The sequence below is a fragment of the Rhea americana genome, unplaced genomic scaffold, assembly GCF_003343005.1.
Source record: "Rhea americana isolate MKP2758 unplaced genomic scaffold, rheAme1 scaffold_20, whole genome shotgun sequence".
NCBI classification, from domain to species: domain Eukaryota; kingdom Metazoa; phylum Chordata; class Aves; order Rheiformes; family Rheidae; genus Rhea; species Rhea americana.
Window position 1 is genome coordinate 1,198,429 of NW_028186150.1, and position 16,234 is coordinate 1,214,662.

At 36.6% G+C, this 16,234-nt stretch overlaps 1 protein-coding gene across 3 annotated transcripts; it reads right to left on the reverse strand.

Moving 5' to 3' along the window:
- Positions 1-488: 488 nt before the first annotated feature.
- Positions 489-15,491, reverse strand: GPATCH1 (G-patch domain containing 1). Of its 3 annotated transcripts, none has more exons than XM_085303758.1 (20): positions 15,395-15,491; positions 13,555-13,689; positions 13,198-13,283; positions 12,584-12,744; positions 12,138-12,235; positions 11,910-11,968; positions 11,315-11,560; positions 10,328-10,475; positions 9,490-9,569; positions 8,169-8,373; positions 6,863-7,150; positions 6,333-6,514; positions 5,929-6,056; positions 5,510-5,640; positions 5,007-5,176; positions 4,262-4,466; positions 3,102-3,212; positions 2,478-2,602; positions 1,989-2,134; positions 489-797 (listed from the first exon to the last, which is right to left on the reverse strand). In XM_085303758.1, exons 1-20 carry the CDS (start codon positions 15,468-15,470, stop codon positions 776-778), a joined length of 2,802 nt encoding a protein of 933 aa, XP_085159884.1. In that variant the 5' UTR covers positions 15,471-15,491; the 3' UTR covers positions 489-775. The 3 variants fall into 3 exon arrangements, with proteins under 3 accessions (XP_085159884.1, XP_085159886.1, XP_085159885.1); XM_085303760.1 differs by having other exon boundaries at positions 15,432-15,485; XM_085303759.1 differs by lacking the exons at positions 489-797; positions 2,478-2,602 and having other exon boundaries at positions 1,996-2,134.
- Positions 15,492-16,234: the final 743 nt, after the last annotated feature.

Here is a 16,234-nt window from a genome sequence, read left to right on the forward strand (position 1 = left end):
AGAGGGCCTGCTCCTTCGAACAGCGTCCCCGCGGGGCTCGGGGCTTGCATTAAGTAACTGCAAGGCAACAAGAACCTTTTAAACGCACTGCATAAAACACCAAGGGCATAAGCACCCTGAGATTCCGTTCTAACTGCATACACCTGCAACGTAATACAAGTTATAATCATAGTACTGATATTTTAGTATATTAGCCTTACTAATTTAAGTTGTGTCAAAGTAACTGTTTATTTAGATCTGCTATGACAAGTGCTATATACAATTAGAAGAGAGATTAAAAAATGAAAAAGCTTCACATATATCCAGAGCCTGGGAAATGGCAATATGAATTTCTGCAGTAAAGACACAYTCAAAACTGAAAAATATATGCACCCGTGCAAAATTCACATTGTTTTAGTTTTTAATTTCTTAAGTTAATTCAGAATTGAAATCTACTTTACTCATCAGCTTTTTAGCGCTCCTAGTCAATGACTTGCTGCACAAAACAGTGATTGGTAATACTTAGTTTATTAAAATATCTTAAGTTAAATTTCAATTAAAACCGAGCCTGCAGTATTTCAGAGTATACTGCACAAGAGGTCTTTTCAACATTCCATAATCCATAAATTTTGAATTTATATAGCATCACAAAATGAATACACTTGTACTTTCAAACAAATTCAATATGAATACGGTATCTACAGCGCTTCGAAGTATACAATACATTATTGATCTACCATCACGGAGGAGATCGAAAGTTTGATATAGTCACATGCCACTGAGGAAAGCTACTTCTTCAATGCTGAAGTTGTTTCAGTCTAAGAGGGAGACAAAAAGAAAGGTCAATTGAAAAGTTACATACAACATCACAAATACTTAGTTACTTGATCAGTCTCCTAAGCCTTAGTCTAAGGTAACCACATTTTATCTCAATGATGCAAAAAAAAGACAAAACACAAAGACGTACAAAATATCATCTTGTAAAAAGAAGTCTAGTGATTTTGTGCAAAATGCAGAAGAACATACCAGCTATTTACGAGCCTTATAATCTGCTAAGTGAAGAAATTTTTGTTTTTGTTTTTCTTTTAAGTAATAAAGCACAAATACATAACAAGTTCAATGAAACAGGAAAACTTGGCCTTCCAGGGGACTCTGCCTCCTATCTGTAAAAACCCAATCCACTGAACAGGCAGATCACAGTGATTTTGCAATAATAAGGACAGCCGGATGTGATACCTCAACAAATATGTTGAGGCTCCTCCTTCAGCTAGGAAGAGAGGTTCAGCAGAAGCAAAGGCAATGACTGTTCTACTTGGAATGTGTTTTAAGTTGACTGTGGTCTGTACTGCCAATTACTTTTGTTTGTACTTTATTTCAAGCACATGAGCAAACTTAAATGTTCTGATTTTCACATCTGAACTAGAACTATGTTCAAGCCACTAGTTTATCAAAACGTAAGAGAASAGTCTGAATTCAGCAGGAATGCACGTGACTCCAACATTGTTCTGTTTGCTGCATTGCTTCCTGCTCAAGCACAGAATTATTTTAAGCATCAATGCAACACAATGCATCTATCTGAATTAGGTCTTTTGCTCATTATGAACAGTCTGAAGCAGACAATACTGCTTCCAAAAGTTTCCAAGGAGGAGTAGGCAAAGTAATGGAAATATGACCCACTGCACTTGTTCAATTTTTAATTCCCATTCAAAATAGCTTCAAAAATATCAGTCATCTGTAACAATAATCTGTATTAACTCATAGAGTTGTGTATTCAGTGCCTTTTACCGCATAAGCCTATCCTTAAAATTAATTATCACAGAACTTAAGATGCTTAATATTTGCAACCTTTCCTAATCCGATTAAACAAACTGAGCAATACTATACACATAAATGGTTTAGAAGATCCATATTTGTTGCAAATAGGTTCAYTAGAATGACAATTCATATAAAACGAAGTCCTAGTTATCCACTGCAAAATTTGCAAGTTTTTTAGTAAATTTTCTGTTTACCTCCTTAGAAGCTCTTTGGGTGACAAGCCTATGGTATCCATATCACTAAGGCTGTCACTGCTGTCTTCAGTGTCTGAGCTGCTATCTTTTTCAGATTTTTTATTCTTATGTTTTCCTTTGGTTTTGTGCTTCTTCTGTTTCTTTTTCTGTAAAAAGAAAAGAATTAATTCCTTATTACATCACTTTTTCATTTTGAAAGATTTGGGTAATTCTGAAAGTCAACAACACCAAAAAGAAGAAACGAATTCTGAAAAGCTGATTTCAGGGTAAACTCCAAGCTTAACCGAGACGAAACACTAACGATGACACCTCTACCACTACTCGGCCTGAGTTGAAAAATAAAAAATAAAACCACACAGCTCATCCTAAATGCTCATCCGCCAAACAAATATTTGATTATTATTATTTTTATATCTACAAGTCATGAATTACATGCAGTTTTCAGAATATGCTGAAGATGTGAGGCATACAAATTTAACATACAAATACCTTTTCCTTTTTATGTTTGTGGTCTCTTTTAGTCCTGTGTTTTTCTCTGTTCTTTTTATGTTTTTCTTTTCTACTAGGCCCAGGAAAATCTGCTGGCACTAGTGGTCTTTGTTGCTGAATAAGACCTAAAGTACAAAGCAAATGCAGCAACTAAAAACATGATAAAATAAAAGGTAACTATAATATTAAATTTCATACAAATTTGAAAACAATAGGGAGTTTAAAAAAATCTTAGCCTTCAAATAGACGCGGAATGCCTAAATCTCCCAGTTGTAACTTTCACACTCCAATTAAATATCTTTGCAACCTGAATTATAAAAAAATGGGAAAAAAAAGGAAAAAAGAAAAAAAAATGCTGGTCCTACAGCATTACAGTTTACTAATAGTGCCACTGCAGAGCTGCATAAAAGTTGCTACTACTAGTAGGGACCTCTGCCTGTGATCCCAGCATGGTAATAAAGCCTTTGTCAGTRCCAGTTTGACATAGCACAGGCATTTAAGAGGTAAATTAAGTATTCATACATATTTTTTATTTATTTTCTTTTTAAAGACAGACAAACAAAATTTATCTTGCATACACCTTCAACATCCAGAAGGTGTACATTATAAGTCTGCAGGACCTACCAGAAGAGAAAGCTGGAGGCAACCTTGGTCCAAATTCCTCTGCCACATCCAGTTCATCCTTCGAAGCAGGCAGCAAAGGAAGGCTAGGCTCAGTTGTAGCAGCCACGTTCTCTATCAAGTAACAAACCCTTCTTTATTTAAAAGGAAAATAAGGTAGCACTTCTTCCAAGAAGTGCTGAAGAAAGTTAAAGTGGACTTTTTAAAAAAACTCTAAGAAAACAAATAAATCAAATTCCTTTATTTCTATGCACTTCTTTGGCCATCTGGCTAAGCTAACATCCCCAAGCATTTCAACATATTGCCTTTTCTATTTTTTCCTTAATGAAAATTGACCTTTTTACTCTACAATTACAAATCAGTTAATATTGGTGCATGGGCTTGCTTTCATTTAGTAATGCAGTACTACTACTCTATTACCGCACATTAATGACAAATTCCACAAAATCTATGAAGTTAATAAACATTAGAAATTAGATCTTAACAGAACGAAGCATGACAGTAAGTATCAAAGTGTTTCCATTGTAATTTAAAAGTATGCTTTGTTAATTCAATGACATCCTGAAAACATGAGAACTTATTACATTCAAAAGATTGGTCTTCTCCCTCTCTTGTAGAGGTATTCTGGCAATTATTATAACTAGAATACTAATAAAATGCACCCTACTGATGACTTATTAAAATTATTTCAACATTATATTTTCCTGGAATGTCATTATTTAGAAAGTGAAATTACTTATCAAWTTGAGGCAATTTATTTCTAAACTTCCAAATATCCACAAGGGAGCTGCCATTTATCATTTACCTTATGACTTATTGCAGGTATAAAAATCTCCTTTTCCATAAAGGATGCTTCAATATTGCGTGTGGTGTTCCCCCTCCTAGTTTAACAAGCAAATTCCATAGGACAGCTTGCTTGTAAAAGCTATGCAAGACTCATAGCAACATAAATAATGCTGCAACATGCAAGGTGCTATTCAGTGCTGTATTATTCAAAATTTCTACATGTGCAACTCATCTGACATTGGTGGAGCTAGATGACTATCATCCTGATCCCATAATGTCCTGCTAGTCTGAGTGTACTCGAACTTCCTAAAAAACTACTACTACACATTAATAAAACTTTTTCAAAGATACTTACGAAAACATTCATTAAGTACTACCTGGTACATTAGATGAGGAACTATCTGGTAGATCAACCTGCTTGGTAGTTTCTGAATCTATCACAGAAGCAGTTGGCTGAGGCTCTTCATCACTCTCTTCCTCAGAGGAAGATGATTTTTCATCTGAGGAACTCACAAAGATGGCTTTAAATAAGTCCATGGATGGTCTGCTTTCTTCTTCCTGATCCTTGTCTTCATTAGCTATCTGCAAAACATCATAAATAATATTTAAACACTAAAGAAACTCTAAAGAATCTCTCTCTGGTAACTTAGGTAATAACATACCTTCAAACCTGCTGTCATGTATTTAGAAAACTATCAAATACCACAATAGACATGAAGTAAACAAGCTTAGAACTGTTAGCCCGAAATAGTAAAACCCTGAGACATCGCTGAACAAAGACATTTTCATGTAAAGAGTACTGCACCTTTTGCTCTATATGAGATTTTATAAATTCTAATTCWTTAAAGTCAGGCTTCAATTATACATTGATAAAGGTGAATTTAAGGAGAAAATTTCCCCTTGCTCCTTCTAGCCATATTTGTTATACTTGTATGCTGTACACCTCAGTTATAAACATCAAAATTCTTAAGCACAAATTCCACCTTCTCTTTGCTCATCCTGAGTTGACCCTTCTGTAAATCAATCTTTATTAACTCTGCTCATACGCTACACAACATTAGTTCAAGATTAACAAAATTTGCAACCATCCCCCTTCAAGTTCAAACACAGCTGTGCACCTACCTCACTGGGAAGAGTTTCATTTGCCTCAGTTCCATGTTCTTCTGTCATCGGTACTGGTGGCTGTTGCTGAACATCAGCTTTTGATCTAGCAAGACTAATGAATTCACTGATAGAATCTTTTTTCTCTTTCTCTGTATCTGATACATCCCATCTTGAAGGTTTCTTTGGTTCTAAGAAAAGTTCCAAACATTCAAATCAGTTATGTGCTAAATTATACTGCATTTCATAACCTAAGGATGATTTTAAATTACTCTGCTTCTTCAGTATGGTTTGACACTTTTAAAAGCGTTTTAACTGAATAGCTAATCTATAGAAATATTTTAGGTGGAAGAAATCAGCATAATCTTACAGACTTTTTGTGTCACTGACTGAATTTTTTAAAATCTTTTGCCATTTTTAATGAAAAAAATCAGATAGATGAATTCATTCTCCATGACAAAGACTGCAGTGTTTTCTATAACATTAACTCTTATAGCACATAAGTAAAATAATGACCAACTTACTGCTGAGATTGTTATTCTGTTGAATAACATTTGTTGCTTGAGTTACAGATGTGGTGGGCTCAGGCAGGGTTAGGAAATTGAATACAGAATACTTGTCTCGTTTCACTTTTGGTAACCCAACAATGGAAGAACTAGAGGGAAAAAGTGTTTGTCGATTATTGTTTTCTACACAGAAAAATAAGGCCTCAATTTATCTACAACAAATGTTAATACTCCTTAAAATGCATACTMTTTTGACAGAGGTGATTTCACCACGTTTAATGAGCCCAATTAAAGCATTAGCAGGTACTATGTTACAATTGTTATTAAAAAAAGTAAAAAATAAAATAACAAATCCAAGTTTTCCCACAAACATTAAAACTGTCAGAATGTTCAAGAATGGTTTAAAAATATTTGTATCTTTTTAAAAATTATCTTACTCAGGGTATGGATCAGGAACGTTAAATCTTTTACACAGTAACTTTTCAGGGTGCCATTCAAACTTGTCTCTTGTGAGTTTGCCAAACATCTTCATCTTAACAGCAGATTCCTTGTCATCGAGATCATTCTGAAAAAAAGTCAAACATTTACCTCTGCTAGATGAGTAACAACTTACTGAATAGAGTATTACTGTCGTAATACTGAGAAAGGGACAAGCACATACATTTAAGTCTCATTAACAAATCACTGCTTTTGTATGCAATGAYTTTTTTCAAAGGTTTACCACAATAAACATTATTGTCATTACACCTACAAAGAAGCTTTAAAGGAAAAGGATTTTGAAAGTCGTAATTAAAATAGCAACTGCAGTTGCTACGTACTGAAARATCATAACAGCAAATACCTCTTGGTCCCGAGGAACTTCCACTTTATCAACATCATCTTCATACTTGGCTCGGGTAAACCTGGATGACAGTGCTGAGTTTGAAGATTTGTAGAACATCGCTGCACGGAGGAACTCCTCTTGTTCTCTTCCTCGCTCCCATTCTGTCATACTCGGGTCTAAATAACGCTCCAATGTATCTGCTATAAATGAAAAAGAGATATGCTTAGCAGAGCTAAAAGCTTACTTAAGTCTCAGGCATGTACAAATCACTGGGATTCTTTCAAGCAAAAGAAAAATAAAAAGCAAACATCCCTGCAAGTATGAGTATTTAGTTTAGATACAGCATTAATCTCAGCTGGATTATTCCTTGGTAAGTGGAGGTAATTTTACAATAGAGTAAGAACGACAGTATTTGCCAAAGATAGATATTTTCAAGAAGAGCACTCATATTGAACATAAAATGGAATAGGAAAAAAAAATAGAATGAAGAAACAAAAAAAAAAAATTCAGAGAAGGCTAAAAAGGTGAGGATTCATCTTTTTAGTTACCTTGCTGTCCTTGTTTAAGGCTCTGCACAAAACTTTCGTATCTTTTTTGTTTTTCTGGATTTCTTGCAAATGGTTTGAAGTCACTAGAACCAGCATTTGCTAACTGATCCCCCAAAAACATCTGCCACTTGTGAGGAGCATCATTTGCAGAGGCTGGCTGGAATCTGCTATTTTGTGGCTGTTGAGGCAACATTTTTACTTTCATTTGTTGCTCAGATGCTTGTTTTACTTCTTTCAGTCTTTCTCTATCTTTCTCAGACAGATAGTCCAAAACAGAAGGAGCGGGACCTAAAACCAAAGAAAGCAATAATAAACAGAAATGAAAAAACACTACAAACATTTCTGCCACTTTCAGTGGGGGGGGGAGGAAGCCTGCCATTGTGCACAGAAATTTGGAGAAAATGCCCCTAAGCAACCATAACATAACCAGTAACATAATTACAAAGATGAATAATTATAAATAAAAATATAGGCAGATATCAATAATTGATGTGTCGAAACAAAATTGGACAACATCAAAGTATTCTAGCTAGACTGATCAGACAGTATTTTTAAATTGGAAAACAGTGGTCAACTCTGGACTAAAATTATAAAATTCTTATACAAAACAAACTGAGGGTCTGAATCGTAGAATCAGTAAGGTTGGAAGAGACCTCTGGAGATCATCTAGTCCAATCYCCCTGCTCAGTAGGGTCACCTAGAGCATGTTAGACAGGGATGCATGCAGGTGGGCTTTGAGTATCTCCAGAGAAGGAGACTCCACCACCTCTCTGGSCAACCTGGTCCAGTGCTCCGTCACTCTCACAGRGAAGAAATTCCCCCTCACAGTCAGGAGGAACTTCCTGTGCTTCAGTTTCTGCCTATTGCCTCTTGTCTTGTCACACGGGGCAACTGAAAAGAGTTTGTCCCTGTTCCCTTGACACCCTCCCTTCAGGTACTTGTACACATCGACAAGATCCCCCTCAGTCTTCTCTGCCGCAGGCTGAAGAGGCCCAGCTCTCGCAGCTGTTCCTCATAGGGCAGATGCTCCAGCCCTCTGATCATCCTCGTAGCCCTACGCTGGACTCTCTCCAGCAGCTCCATGTCTCTCTTGTACTGGGGAGCCCAGAACTGGACATGGTACTCGAGATGAGGCCTCCCTAGGGCTGAGTAGAGGGGCAGGATCACCTCCCTCGACCTGCTGGCAACACTCTTCCTAATGCACCCAAGGATACCATTAGCTTTCTTGGCCACAAAGGCACATTGCTGCTCATAGTCAACTTGTCATCTGAAACACAAGCAAAGACAGGATCACATATATCAGTACCTTTTAGGACAGTTTCTCCTAGTCGTTCCCTCCTCTGAGATGCATTCAGTGTATGCCTGCTTTGTTGTGTTGTGTCATTCTCAAGTTTTCCAGTTGATTCCTCTAAYGCCTTCTGTAAATGGTAGTTTTCACGTCCAGCTGCTATCACAGGCCGAAAGTAATGGACTGGCCTGTAATCTCGTGGCAGGTCAGGTGGTCGGTAAATCTTTCCGGGGGAAAAGAAAACAAACAAACAAAAAAAATACAAAAATACTAAGAAAGAGACGCAACTTTAGACTTAACTCTTAGACGTTACACTTCATTCTCTGTATGAAGGGATTAGTCTTAGACACATGAAYACTGTTTCGTGCTTTCAGAAAAGGTCACCCTATCTAAAAATTCCTCAATTTACATAACTTAGTAACAGAAAATATATTACAAGCTACTGTATCTTTTAGACTGAGTCAATAAGTCAATGGCATTGTAATATAAATTTGAGGAATAAAATGTTAATACACAAAAATTAAGAGAAATAGGAAAAATATGTTCATCAAGCAGCATAAAAAATTAGTAAGTCTCTGAATATGCACTGCTTTTATTTGAGAAAGTTCTGGATATTGCCTATTAATTTTTTTAAAAACGGAATTCACACAAGATTTAGTCAATCAATTGGACTTAAGTACTTCCTCTATGCTTAATGTACTTTAACATCTTTCAAAATCCTTCCCCTCTGCAACATTCCTCATTCAAGCTATTACTATGAAAGTTATCTCAATGCCTCCCATGCTAGGCATTTTTATACACCATACAAATTTGCTTCCTCTCTTCATTYGAAAAAAGCTGTGTCACACAATTCTATGCTATCTCATTTTAATTTATGCAAATATATATATGGCATGCAAGATGCAATCCTAAAAATAGGACTAACAACTTATCAAGACAGTGAACTGGATGAAGCATRAGGCCTGACTTACAGAATACTGGATGTTACATTTGAATACCTATAAGCAGAATATGTACATTTTTCATTTTGAAGGTAAAAATCAGAACATTCCTCCAACCTTATGCCAAGTAATAGTGGATAGTGTGGAAAGCATTTGCGTAAAGCCAGCACATTGGAAAAATTCAAGTTCATCCACTAGTCTGACAAATTTAATGTTTGTTTTGAATAGTCTGCAACAGGGTTTTTCGAGCAATCTTTATCACTAACAAGCACTTTTATTTCTAAGAACATATAAAAGCATTAAAAACAATAAAATCCATACAGTTTACATGTCAATTTGCTTTTGAGATTTTTCTTGCAGATGTGATTCTTACTACAAGAACGTCAACATCTGCTTACCTTGCTTGGAGCTGATGACTTTGATGCCAACAAAAAACCATCCAAGATTTTGCCTATGTATTTAACTTCTGTTTCAAGCCCTAGAAAACAATTATAAAGCTGGTCATTATTTAAAAGATTTACGTTTGGCAAAAGCTTTCCCTCCTCCCCAGGTATTCATTTCACATTATATTGTAAATGGCTTAATTGTGTGTGTTTGTCTTCATTGYCTTTTATTTACATTCAAGGGATCTGAATTTGGATTAGTATTATACAGCTAAAAACTACTACCACAGAGAATGCTGTAAGATGAACAACAGATAATACTATTATATCTAATATATATTATATTAGACAATAATGTTGCTACTGCATGCAGCTAACATTAGTACCATTAAATGTGCACAACTAATACCAATACTCTCGAAATCACTGAAGTATTTCATGGAAGCTGCATTAAAAAAATAAAATGACATCAAGATAAGATATACAAGTGTTATTGTTTGAAAATATGTAGTTATATCTAAAAATCTCTTTGCAAGTATTGGGACATATTTTGTAGCTACTACTCAAAATCATCTTTCTATTCCTGTCACTAGGGATTGAATCCTCTATATCTCATAAACCAACACACATTGTCCTTTTTAAATATAAATTTGGAATTTAATATAAACTGGAATAAGTGAAGGGCAAAAGTTATTTTCAGGATTTGGACACATCAATATAGAAAGACAACCAGATTAAATTATCAGATACCAAGGCTAGAAAATACCAGCTGATTTAAAGTTAAAAGGTTTGGAAAACAGATGACAGTTACACGATATTTTTTCAACTCTTTAGATAGAACCAGAATTCTTACTTTTTTTGGATTTATACTGCTTAGGCGCTGTCCAACCATACAAGCCATCTCCAGGTTCCTCATCTTTTAGAACTGTATCATATTTTGACAAAGTTTCAGTTGCATAAATATCATCATCTTCCTCCTCTAAAGCTCCTACACCAAAAGCCTAAARTATATTTCAAATAATGAGAATTCAAAACCTAAAAAAAAACACCTTTAAGTCATATGTCATAATGCACCTACACACGTGTATCTCTCTCTCTCTTGATCTCTCTCTCTATATATACAGATACAGCTATATATACACACATACTGGGAACAATTTACTGCTTCACAGAAAACAAGTGCTACTAACTGGGGAGAGGCAAATGCATTTCACTTCCCAGGCAGTGAGGGACAGTGATCTGATGATGCTGTACACATCAAACACTGATGAGAGTGTTTAGTCTGCACAGAATGAGAACAACRGACTAATTTCTCACAATAAAACTTGCATTCTGACTAAGAGCAGGTACATTCTCAAAAAAAAGATGGCATGAGAATTAAGTATGATTCCCAAAATTACGTAAATTGACAGTGCTCCTTCTACACACGGAACACAAATATAATGGAGAGCAGCAAAACCTCTCTAATCRATGCATTCAATATTACTGGAAAGATACAATAAAACTGACAGAAAAAAACATTTAAATTAAAGGCATATAGAATATCAACTTTCTGTGAGCAAAATAAGAATTTTCTTGGGCCAATTATTCAATGAGATATTTTTACATTTCCCTTTAATGATGTTGATTAAATTAAGACATGTAAGAGTTCTAAGGATTCGCCCACATCTTATTAAGCAAGTTAAACCACAGAAAAAAGGTAGACTCCTAGCCCTGTTCTCAAACCATTTGAAGTTTCCTACAGTAACTCTACCATGTCTCAGTGCTTCCCACAGAAGAAAACAKAAATGTATTGAGATTTATTATGCTAATAATAACATACATCAAATAATCTCTTTACCTGGCCGGTGATACCTAGTTTTCTTCCTTTACTATGTCTCAGATCACCKAGTAGATCACTTGTTTTTTCAGAACCACCTGTGAAAAGATTAAGGTGTTCTCTTCCAGATACACCAAACAAAGCTTGTGTGGGGTCCAAACCCTTATAGCCAAGTCCATGGACATTCTCTTTTGGAGTCAGATCTACAGGCATTACATCTTTTGGTGCAAATGTCACATTCTCTGGCTGGTATTCATCTTCTTCATCCTTATACAAAACAGAAGTACGTAACAATAAATATCGCTATATAAAAGGGTTTTGTATTCAAGTTTCTACAATATTTAGTTAATATAAAACTAGGCAAGTTTTTTATATTCCCTCAAACATGTATGAAACTATGTATAAACTACATGTATCTACATTWAGCCTTTTGCTAGCTAAGCATATTAACCCTTTTTGACAGTAAGCATCACACATGCTTATGAATACTTAAAAAAAAAATCCTAAAGCTGTATGTTTAAAAATTGTTTAAAAACATCCAAGAAAAAAAAGTTTACTTATGTGCTAACATTTTTTAAGTTTTACRTGAATCAAACTATTTTTGCCTGTACAATACCTCAGACCCCTCAGACAGTCCAGGTGGTAACGCACAACCATATACTTTCACTTGAGGATCTGTAAAAGACATAACAGCATTATCCTAAATTACAATTCTTTATTCAATTCCTCTTAGAGTAAAGAAACAGATCAAATAAAAGGAGGTTTGAACAGGAAGTTTTAAAGTGAACCTCTTAACAGGTCTGTGAAAGCACATTGCTTAATTCAGGAAATTTTCTGAACATACCAGGTTTCTGTCTACGAGGTTTTCTTTTTATTCGAGGTCCAATTCCTTGCCCTTCTTTCCAGCCCATTTTTCTCAACAGTTCAACCCCAATTGTTATTCTAAGGAAAAAAAAAAGAACAAAAAAAATACCTCAAGTATGTATGTTTAATATTCCTTGAGAAATAATTTTTTTTTTTTGCTTTTTGAAATCAGAATTTGAGATTACAGCACACTTTAAAAAAAAGATCACAACATATAAGCATTCTTGTATACACTACATCCCGCTTTGCATGCGTTTCCCTGACAGAAATTTGCTCGTACACAAATGTCCAGGTGGAAGCCACACTGAAAGTGTAATGCTGCAGATTTTCCTTTTCTTTCATGAACTACTACAGCAAAACACTCCTTTTCTTACCACAACACTTCTAAAGGGGAAAAACTGCTTGATTAGCTTTTATTTTACTTACTTTGATGGTCCTATTAAATCATCAAAAGCAGTTGTTCCTGGAATGGCAGCAACTACTCCTGCAATTTGTCTAGCTTTCTCTTTTATTCTATCTTTGGCTTTGGATGCAAAATCATCTGTGGTTGTAATATCTTTTGGTGCTATCCCAAATTCACTAAGATCCTGGAAAATACATACAAAATGGAAGATTTTTTTCATTAAAAATACTTTTTCCTCAAATGCACACTTATAATAATGGTAAAGGAAAGAAAACAGGATATGACCTTCACAGTGGCTAAATATTTCAAGCTACTTATACAGCTGCATTTTCAGCACTTGAAAGGCAGTTGTATTTTAAACAAGTTCAAACATCTCTTTTTGATTTTTATTTCTTGATAGAGAAATTGAGAGGTTTGTTTGCTTGTTTTTAAGACAGAGGTTAGAGAAGCTTCATAAGTGAATCTAGAAAACATCCCATCGGACTTAGGAGTATAACATGCATACAAGATGTAATATAAAGTTACTTCAGTTTCCACTATTTTAAGTTCTCAGATAGATTTTGTTGCATCAAAAACAGTCAAACTTTAAAGTCAGGGGAACTACTTTCAAAGGATTTGTATTCTTTTTTAAATTTACCTCTTCATCCATGAAGTCTTCTGGCCCAAGAATGGTTTTGTCTGCTCTCTTCTGCCGTGATGATATAAAACTTGAAGGAGTCCATCCTTTAAAAAAAAGTAAATACCAAAGTAAGGTATAGTAAGTGTCAATGTAATATTTCAAAGCAACTCAAACACTTCAAGTTTACATTAAGAGAACATTTATAAAACTGCATTCAGAAATCTCAAGGGGAAGTAACTTCAACAATACTGCTTCAACTATTTAGAATGTAACAAACAGCAGAGAAAATTTGCTTCATGACAGCGAATTTATTTTCAGTAATGTTATATTATGCTAATCAAGTAATATTTCCCAGAAGATCCAAAAATACCCAACCTTCCTTTGTGCCAACAGTGTTGAAGTAACCAGCAGAGAAACCACCAGTAAAYGCTCCATGAAATCGTTGGTATCGTCCCTTGCCATCTTTAACAGTCTGCTCCTGAAGAGGAACTGGCTTTTTAATTCGTTCACCTACAATCAGATAAACAATGTAGAAAGTAAGTCACAAAACACATAAAGAATGGAATCTCCACTTCTTCCAGAAACCTCTTCTTCCTTGCAGTTAACAATGGGCTCAAATAGTAGCCACCTTGAAATGGAAAGCATCAGCAGTTTGTACTTCTTCCCATCTTGCTTTAAATATTCGTATGCACTATTAGAGCACAGCAAAGGCATGAAGTGTTGAAATTAAATCCTAAATCCTAACTAGTTCTGACAGCACTTTTTTTTTCTGTGGTCAAACAGCCATAAATTATCTGCCTGCTTAACAACCTAGTCATTATATATATTACAACTCTCCATCAGAGGCACTTAAGAACTATTTGCAAAGCATAGAAAGGTTTAAAATACTAAATACTTGTTAAACAATATTAATGAGAATTTGGGCTGTAAGTTAACTATACAGTTCATACATGTGTGTGTATGTGTACATATATATAAACAGGCATTATATATATTTATATTAAAAACTGTCATTAAGAGCAAAAAAAAAAATCCTATAACTGGAAAAAATAGCAAAAGTAACACACAATACTGCAATTTCTCTGAGCATTAGTCCACTGAAACTGTATACCACTGTTTGATCACTGTTCATCRTAACACTTTCCTTAAAGAAGCACCTCTACCAATCTAAACAAAGCTACTCCCAACACTAGACATTAACTCTAGCGGTGGGCAATCCCAGGATCAGGCCCAATGTACAACTCTTGGGAAGTCTTCAGTAGAAGATACAAATAAACACACATAGGAGCTTCAAAGCTCCAAAGTCACAACATGCTTCAAAGTTCCTAATGACAGAAAACTTGTTTACAGCCAGCAAGCATGCCACTTTATGAGTGGGGAAAAAATATATCTACCCCTTTCAAACAGGTAATAAATTATTATTAAAACGAACAACACCACATTTAATGTTGTGACAGACTGAACTACAAACAGCAGGGGGATTTTTATAAAGTGAGTGTTTAATGACAGCAAAGATTAGATTATGGCTAAGTAATTAGTCTAATGTGCTTTGAAAATAGAACAAGCATTTTTGCTATGTTTTTATTATTTGCTAGGATTAACTATAAAACATTATTTCAAGAAGAAGAAAGGATCGCTGTATCTGAGAAACTCAACAGAAATCTATCTTCATGAGACATTACTATTTTTCTCAAGTCTTATATAAGCAATTAGATCTCTATTCTCAGACGTACAGTTCCCAAAATAACAGTCAGTGTTTGCTTTTTACACTGGATAATACTAATACAAGCGTGGCGGTTACAGAAACACACCGAGCTAAAAGCTTTCAAAATACAGGAAAGGACAGAGGTAAGAATTCTAGTGAGGTTTTGTCGGTTAGTAGTTKTTTGAGAGATTAGACCACACGTACTGAAAGAGGAGCAGAACCCCCCAGTTATCGGTTTTGGCATAAATTTGGCATAAACAGTCGCACTGTTTTAACAGTAACGGCGTGAAACCAGCGGCGGCAGTCCGAGCTGCAGCCCGGTGCGCGGATAACGCCCATTCCCCCTCAGGGCCAGGCTTGCGGGCTCACACCAGCACAGCCGCCTGCCGGGCGCGGATACACCTGAGCCCAGGCCGCACGGCCAGCGCCGGGCAGGCGGCGCAGCGCCGAGGCCCCCCGGCCGCCAGGCGGGAGGCAAAGCCGAGCAGTGCCGGGCCGCGGCCGCCTTACCCTCATGCAGGGCCGGCAGCGCGCTGCCGTAGCTCACCAGGTCCTCCTCCTCGCTGTCACTGCTCGCCGCCGCCATCTTGCCGCGACGGCGGCTCCCGCGGGCCAAACCCGCGTCACGTGGGAGGGGAGGCGGGGCGGGGCCGACGCCCCCTCCGCTCAGCGCCGGGCCGGGCCGGGCCGGGCCGGGCCGAGCCGAGGCGGCCGCCGCCGCTGCGAGCGCTGTGGCGGGAGTTGCGGCCCGTAGCAGACGTACAGCCCCCTCGGCCGGGTGCGGAGGGCCGCTCGGACAGCCCCGCGCGCAGGGGTTACTGCGCGAGTGTTTGCTTTCGTTCCCGCTGGATTTTTAGATTCAAATAGTACAACTGCTGTTTTCTCCTCTTGCGTCTACTAAGTGTGTTATTTAGTCACTAAACGCTCAAAAGGCTAACACAGTTTCTCACAGATACATGGTGCAAGGTCTGTGCAGCCCTTTCTRTCACAGTTTACATTATTACTGGCTTCTTAGGATTTTTCTTGCTGATCATTTAACTCAAAGGTAGCAATCAATGATTGAAGGTAATACTATATTACTGCCTACCTAATCACAAATTCTGAGAAAGGAAGTAAACAACTACAGAAAACACCATTCTCTCTACAGAAAACACCATTCTCTCTGCTAAAATATCTGTGAAGTGAGGAACTTGATTCAATTTTCGGACTAATTCTATTTCTCAAATCCGTGCTCATTTCTCTGAATTCTTGTCTAGAATTTCCTTGGGGATCTTGCAAATTTTGTGTTCGAAAAATGGCTCATACAGCAGCTAGCCTTTTTGACCCGTTCGTGCCTTTGCTTTGCTTGTA